General features: G+C 55.4%; 1 protein-coding gene across 1 annotated transcript; it reads right to left on the reverse strand.

The window, feature by feature from the left end:
- Positions 1-1,826: 1,826 nt before the first annotated feature.
- On the reverse strand, positions 1,827-7,260 carry LOC127031305 (ribonuclease-like). The gene is made up of 2 exons (XM_050918054.1): positions 7,172-7,260; positions 1,827-3,671 (listed from the first exon to the last, which is right to left on the reverse strand). The coding sequence occupies exon 2, from the start codon at positions 3,645-3,647 to the stop codon at positions 3,204-3,206; it is 444 nt and encodes a 147-aa protein (XP_050774011.1). The 5' UTR covers positions 3,648-3,671; positions 7,172-7,260; the 3' UTR covers positions 1,827-3,203.
- Between the last annotated feature and the right edge of the window lie 811 nt (positions 7,261-8,071).

Below are 8,071 nucleotides of genomic sequence, written 5' to 3' on the forward strand. Positions count from 1 at the left end.
AGACTCCTGGCCCAAACACCTACTACACCTGGAAAAGGTCTTTGAGCGCATCAGGCAGGCCGGACTAACTGTTAAGGCCAAAAAGTGTCAAATAGGCCAAAACAGAGTGACTTACCTGGGGCACCAGGTGGGTCGAGGAACCATAAACCCCCTACAGGCCAAGGTGGATGCTATCCAAAAGTGGCCTGTCCCAAGGTCAAAGAAACAGGTCCAATCCTTCTTAGGCTTGGCCGGATACTACAGGCGATTTGTACCACACTACAGCCAAATCGCTGCCCCACTGACCGACCTGACCAAAAAGACCCAGCCAAATGCAGTTAAGTGGACTGATGAGTGTCAAAAGGCCTTTACCCAACTTAAGGCAACGCTCATGTCTGACCCTGTACTCAGGGCCCCGGACTTTGACAAGCCATTCCTAGTAACCACGGATGCATCTGAGCATGGTATAGGAGCAGTGCTCATGCAGGAAGCAACAGATCACAACTTCCATCCTGTCGTGTTTCTCAGCAAGAAACTGTCTGAGAGGGAAAGTCACTGGTCAGTCAGTGAAAAGGAATGCTATGCCATTGTGTATGCCCTGGAAAAGCTACGCCCATATGTTTGGGGACGGCGGTTCCAACTACAAACTGACCATGCTGCACTAAAGTGGCTTCATACTGCCAAGGGGAACAACAAGAAACTTCTTCGTTGGAGTTTAGCTCTCCAAGATTTTGATTTTGAAATTCAACACATCACAGGAGCTTCTAACAAAGTAGCTGATGCACTCTCCCGAGAGAGTTTCCCAGAATTCAGTAGTTAAAAAGTGTTCTTAAAATGTAGAAGTCTGTTAGTTATATACTTAGTAGTATATGTGAAGGTGCATGTGTTGTATTAATCTGTTTATTTTAAAGTTCTAGAAGGAAATCGCCGCCAGTGAGCTTCCCCACTGTCTGCAATTTGGGGGGTGTGTCATAAACAGATAGCTAAGGGTTAATGTCTCTTTCACCTGAAGCACCTGACCAGAGGACCAATCAGGAAACCGGATTTTTTCAACTCTGGGTGGAGGGAATTTTGTGTCTGAGGTCTTTGTTTTCTGTCTGCCTGCTGTCTCTGAGCTTTGGAGAAGTAGTTTTACTTTCTAATCTTCTGTTTCTAAGTGTAAGGACAAAGAGATCGGATAGTAAGTTATATGGTTTCTTTTCTTTGGTATTTGCATGAATATAAGTGCTGGAGTGCTTTGATTTGTATTCTTTTTGAATAAGGCTGTTTATTCATATTTCTTTTAAGCAATTAACCCTGTATTTTGTTACCTTAATACAGAGAGACCATTTGTATGTATTTTTCTTTCTTTTTTATATAAAGCTTTCTTTTTAAAACCTGTTGGAGTTTTTCTTTACTTCAGGGAAATTGAGTCTGTACTCACCAGGGAATTGGTGGGAGGAAGAAATCAGGGGGAGATCTGTGTGTGTTGGATTTGCTAGCCTGATTTTGCATTCCCTCTGGGTGAAGAGGAAAGTGCTTTTGTTTCCAGGACTGGGAACGGAGAGGGGGAGTCACTCTGTTTGGATTCACAGAGCTTGTGTTTGTGTATCTCTCCAGGAGCACCTGGAGGGGGGGAAGGGAAAAAGGATTATTTCCCTTTGTTGTGAGACTCAAGGGATTTGGGTCTTGGGGTCCCCAGGGAAGGTTTTTCAGGGGGACCAGAGTGCCCCAAAACACTCTAATTTTTTGGGTGGTGGCAGCAAGTACCAGGTCCAAGCTGGTAGCTAAGCTTGGAGGTTTTCATGCTAACCCCCATATTTTGGACGCTAAGGTCCGAATCTGGGACTAAGGTTATGATAGGAGGGAACAGGTTGTGTTGGGTTAAAGATTTGGCCTCGTCCCCCGTTGGGTCTAGGCAAGGGAAGGAAGGCGGTATATGGAAAGAGATACATGGAGCAAAGTACCGAAGTATTCACAGAACACACAAACACACACAAGAAACAATCCCGGACACAGAGAAGGTTCTGACTAACAAAAGCAAAAAGCGCAACCACCCAAACGACAAATGCTTCCAACAAAAGATGCAAACACTCATGAGGAAGAAGATGAGACATTTAAAAGGCTCACACCCACAAAATAGAAACATACACACAAGAATCATAACTTGAGACACACAAGATTCATTAAACCAAAGGATTCAAACAGCCATAAGCCATAGCCACGTAAAAATCGAAACATGAGGTAAGGAAACATGTGATTCACCAAAGCAAGAGTTTGGGTTTTTCCATTTTTGGCAATGAATACCACTAGAAAGGTGCTGATACTACTATGGCAAGTGGCTGTCAATAATGAAGATTAAAACAAACTGGTGTGATCCGTGGTTCTACTGGTACAGCTGAATCCAGACTGGGGGTTGCATGGGAAATTGGTGTAAAAATTGCTTTCTCTCTATCCATCCATTTTCAGACACATTCATTTCTCTCTCTCCATCCATCTATCCTGACACATCCATCTCTCACTATCTATTTATATTTGTGCCTGTCTTGTTCCGGGAGCCTTTGAATATGACAACACATTTCCAGCACACTCCTTAAGTGTTCAGTGGGTGAATGTTCTTGCTATCATCAATTTAACACAACACAGTTATTGCTTTTCAGGTGTCAGGCTTTATGGAGTTTAGGGAGCACAGGGAACTGCAGAAAGGGGCAAAATATTGAAGTGTCCAGTAATACTTAACCATGATGAATATGAGGATTCCTCATTGTTAGACTTAATGCACAATACCAGAAGTGTCAAATTTGTGGATATTTCTTATTTAAACAAATGTTTTTGAGATGGCCATTATATGGCAGCAGGAAGTACAAGATAAGTGAGGAGTGATGATATTGTGTAATAGGCACTAGGGGAAACAGAGGGTGGGGGGGAGGAAGGGGCAGCTACGCTCTATAATGGGCACTAGGGACAGCAGAGAGTGAGGGTGGGGAAGGGGCGGCTATCCTGAATAATGGATCTTAGGGGGCAGCAGAGGGTGGGGGTGGGGAATTAGTGGCTACACTGTTTAATGGGCCCTAGAGGCAGCAGAGGATCAGAGGTGAGGTTATATTGTATAGACTAGGCTGAGGAATGGAAATGCCTGAACAATCTGATCAGTGTTCAGAGGCTGGTGAGGAGCCAGGTGCCGTGACCTGTGTAAAAGTGACAGACCGGGCTTAGGGGAAATAGCAGGGTCCTGTGGCTGCCCTCTATATCCTGGGTGGAAGCAAAATCCGCTCCTCATAGTACACAGGGCCCCCCTGGCAGCAGCGGATGAGAATTCTCGAGGAAAGGTATGTCCCGGTATAGGAATGGGTCGATGCGTTGTATATGCAGGTGGTGATGGCAAAGAGATGGTTACTCCAGCGCAGACCACTTGGGAAGAGTGTCTCACCCCAAAAGCAGACGTTGCTGATAGACGGGATGGATGCATGGATGAAGGTGTTGATCAGCTTCCCATAGATTCCCCGTCTCATCATCATGATGTTGCAGTAGGCTGTGGGATTGGGGACTGGGGTCCGTGGATAGTTCACATGGTGCATAATGAACAGTCTGTTCTGCATGACACATGGCTGCCCACTGGCCAGGGCCAGGCAGGCCACCAGCAGGACAAGGGGCAGCAGGAGCAAGGGGTGGGGTCCCCTCATAGCCATGGCCGTGTCTGTCACTAGATCAACCTACAGAGAGGAGAGGGGGATGGATGGAGACAATGCAGGGTGGGGATCTGCCTCCTCCATAGCACCTCCTGGCTCAACCTTGTCCCATCCCACCCCTCTCTGTACCCGAACCCCACCCCTCCTGATATCCACTGCAGGCCCCACTCTGCCCAGAGCCCCTCCCATTCTTCCAGCCCCATTGTGCTGAGGCTGTCTCAGAACGTGGCTCATCAGGGGCTCCATTGTGCCAGGTGCTGCCCTGACCCCCACCGAGATCGGGGCCTGCTCCTCTACCCCACTGCTCCCCATTCCCCTCCCAGAGCCAGGGATAGAACCCAGGTGTTTGCTATCTCGAACTGTGACGGGGGGAGCTCTGCCCCTTGCGTCAGCTGCTGCACAGACTCCAACTGACATCATCTCCCACCTCCTCTAACCCTTTGTTGTCCACCCAGAGGTGGAGAGTGAACCCAGGAGTCCTGACTCCCAGCCCCCATGCTGTAACCACTAGAACAGTAGGGTGACCAGACGTCCGGATTTTACTGGGACTGTCCCGATATTTGCTTGTTTGTCCCGCATCCCACCAATGCTAGGTCGGGACACTCGACAAACAAGCAAAAGCTCCGGAGCCCGGAACAGCTCCCGCCCTCCCGCGCCCCGACTCCGCCTCCTCCTTCCCCCATTGGATCTCTCTCCAAATCCCTGCCCCCATCCCCGCCCCCTCGCTGCCCCATTGGCTCCCTCCCCAAATCCCCGCCTCTTGCCACGCACGCCGTGCCCAGGAGACTCAGGGTAGCGTGGGGCAGGTGTGAGTCCCAGTCCGGCCTGGCCCCGAGCAGGCAGGACCCGGGCGCGGTACCTGGAGGGACGGTAGGGGGCGGCCCGCGGGGGCAGGCGGCAGCTGTTCTCCCACCTGGGCAGCGGGACTCGGGAGCAGCCGCTGCTGCAGCTCCCACTGCCGCGGGGGGAGGAAGCGGCCAAGCACGTGGCGCCCGAGCACGAACCCCCCGAGCCCGGGCCTGCTGCGGGGACCCAGCAGCGCGCACGCTGCGCCCAGCCCCTGGCCAGTCGCGTCTGGGCTGGCTGCCCAGCTGGGGCAGTCCCGCGGCGGAGGCATCGGCAGCCCAGCCCCGTTCGTTCCCCTGCGGGACCCGAGCGGGATGGGGCGGCTGGGGCCTGCTGCCCCCATTCCGGGGCCGCCCGCGGATTGCACCAGCTGGGCAGCCACCCCAGACGCGACTGGCCAGGGGCTGGGCGCAGCGTGCGCGCTGCTGGGTCCCCGCAGCAGGCCCGGGCTCGGGGGGTTCGTGGGCGCCAGAGCCGCAGCCGCGGAGCTTGGCCAGCGGCCGCTTCCTCCCCCGCGGCAGTGGGAGCTGCAGCAGCGGCTGCTCCCGGGTCCTGCTGCCCAGGTGGGGGAACAGCTTCCGCCTGGCCCCGCAGGCCACCCCTGCTCTCCTGGTACCGCGCCGGAGTCCGGCCCGCGCTCCGCTGAGTCTCCCGGGCCTCCCTCCAGCGCTTGCGGAGGGAGGAGGAAGCGGGGGTGGGTTTTTTGTTTGTTTTTTTTGCTCTGCCGCCATTTTTTCCTCTTTGTCCCCTCCCCTCCCCCAGCTTCCTGATATTTGACCCGGGTGATCTGGTCAGAGCAGTGATACTCAGACCTCAGTAGCTGAGGAGCCAAGTTAGCGACTGACGTTACCCAAATAGCACTAGTCAGATTTAAACAGCAAATAAGTTAATAAAAATGACTTAGTGCAAGCTGATAACTTAATTGGTTAACAGCAAACAGCTTGATTGGTTAATAACTGAGACTGGTTACTAATTAAATCACACGGTGCTTTAGTATCTGCTACAAAGAGCCGCAGGAGACACATTAAAGAGTCACGTGCGGCTCGCGAGCTGCAAGTCTTATCAGCGCGGTTCCCCATTCCTGGCCAATGGAAGATGCTGGGGGCGGTGCCTGAAGCAACAGCAACGCACACACCCCTGTGCTTGTTCTGCCCGCTTCCTGGCGCGGTGCGGGGGCAGGACAGGCAGGCAGGGACCCTGGCCTGCCCCCGGTGCATGCTGGGCCACAGCTCACCCCCCCCCCCCTCCGAACCCCTCCTGCAGTGTAACTGCCTGCCCTGAGCCCCTCACTGCATCCTGAGCCCCTCTGCATCCCAACCCCCTGCTGTACCCTGTACCCTGACCTCCTGCCCTGAGCCCCTCACCACATCCCGAGCCCCTCCCTGCATCCCAAGCCCCTGCTGTACCCTGTACCCTGACCCCCTGCCCTGAGCCCCTCACTGCATCCCGAGCCCCTCCCTGCATCCTGACCCCCTGCCCTGAGCCCCTCACTGCATTCCGAGCCCCTCACTGCATCCCAACCCCCTGCTGTACCCTGTACCCTGACCCCCTGCCCTGAGCCCCTCATTGCATCCCGAGCCCCTCCCTGCATCCCAACTCCCTGGTGTACCCTGTACCCTGATCCCCTGCCCTGAACCCCTCATTGCATCCCGAGCCCCTCCCTGCATCCCGACCCCCTGCTGTACCCTGTACCCTGACCCCCTGCCCTGAGCCCCTCACTGCATCCCGAGCCCCTCACTGCATCCTGACCCCCTGCTGTACCCTGTACCCTGACCCCCTGCCCTGAGCCCCTCGCTGCACCCAAGACTGGCGCTAGGGTTTCTCGTGCCCTAGGTGCACGGCCATTTCGCCGCCCCCTGCACTGATCCCGCGGCTCCGGTGGAGCTGCCGCAGTCATTGCTGCGGAGGGCTGCCGCAGTCATGCCTGCAGGCGGTCCACCGGAGCCGTGTGAGCAGCCAACCATCCGCAGGCACGACTGCAGCAGCTCCACCGGAGCCGCGGACCAACGGACCCTCTGCAGGCATGCCTGCAGCAGGTCAACCGGAGCTGCCTGCCACCCCCGGCAAAATGCCGCCCCCTGAATAATCCTGGCGCCCTAGGCGATTGCCTAGGCTGCCTAAATGGTAGCGCTGACCCTGGCTGCACCCCAGCCCCCTGCTGCACCCTGACCCCCTGCCCTGAGCTCCTTGCTGCACCCCGCACCGCTTCTGCACCCCAACCCACTGCCCTGAGTCCCCTTCTGCACCCCTCCTGCACCCGAAATCCCTGCCCTGACCACCTGCCACACCCATCCTGCACCCCACATGTCAACTCCTTGCCTTGAGCCCCTGCCACACACCTCCTGCACCTCCTGGGGGCAGGGAGGGGGCAGAGTTGGGGTAGGAATTTCAGGGAAGGGGTTGGAATGGAGGCAGGGAAGGGGTGGGAAGAGGCAGGGCAAGGGCAGGGCCTCATGGAAGGGGTGGAGTGGGGCCACGGCCAAGGGTGGTGGTGGGGAAGGTGTCTGCAATGTGGCCCTTGGGCCAATGCACTAGTCCTCATGTGGCCCTCGTGGTCATTTGAGTTTGAGGCCCCTGGACTAGCTCATGCTGCCTCCCAGAAATAAACCCAGCAATCATAACCCAATGTGACACTGTTCTCTGCTCTCTCCCGGCCCGTGGAATGTCCTGCAACTTACCCAAGTCCTTGTTCCTTTGCTGTCATCAGAGTGATGGATCCTAGCTTCTGCTGAGCTGAAGCTCACCCTGATCCTCGTTATATAGAGCCCAGCCAGACATGGAGGGGAAGGAGTGGGAGGGGAAATCCAGTAAGCTATTGAGTAAGAATGATTTTCTAACATCTGGCAATTAAAATCAGTGGCCCAGCAGGCAGGGCGTGGGTGAGGAACAAACAGCACATGTCCTGCTAGAGACCTAGGCTCCACAGAAACATCTAAGGGTGTGTCTACCAAGCAAGTGAAGGTGCAGTTATAGGCTGGGTGGGTGTAGAAGGTGGCACAGACTTTACCTTGGGGTAGCTGCCCCAGAACGAGCCCTCCAGGGACTCTGTTACAAACTCTAGTCTCCAGCCTGTGCTGCTGTCCAGGCCACCATGTCTCCACTGCTGTTGTTACTCGGGCTAGCTAAATTAAAGCCAGGGTAGGAACGCCCACCTTTGCTGTAATCACACCTTCATTTGCTGTGCAGATGGACCCAGAGTCCAGACCCCTTCCTAATCCAGTTCTAGCCTGGAAACTCACAGCTCTGACGGTGTCCCCCAATCCTGAACAACAGCCAGGGCTGGTGCAAGGAGGTTTCGCATCCTAGGCGAAACTTCCACCTTGTACCCTAGGCCCCCTTGCACCCCTGCCCTGAGGCACCCCCCCCCCGTGGCAGCTCCGCCCTGAGGCACCCACCTTGCGGCAGCTCCCACCCCCCACCCTCCGCCCTGAGGCACCCCTCCCCCCACCCCAGCTCATCCCTGCTCCGCGCACGAGCACCCCAAGCATGCCATCGCTGCTTCACTTCTCCCGCCTCCCAGGCTTGCGGCGCCAATCATCTCGGGGAGGAGGCAGGGCAGGAGTGCGCTGGGGCAGGCA

The sequence above is a fragment of the Gopherus flavomarginatus genome, chromosome 11, assembly GCF_025201925.1.
Source record: "Gopherus flavomarginatus isolate rGopFla2 chromosome 11, rGopFla2.mat.asm, whole genome shotgun sequence".
In the NCBI taxonomy this organism is placed as follows: domain Eukaryota; kingdom Metazoa; phylum Chordata; order Testudines; family Testudinidae; genus Gopherus; species Gopherus flavomarginatus.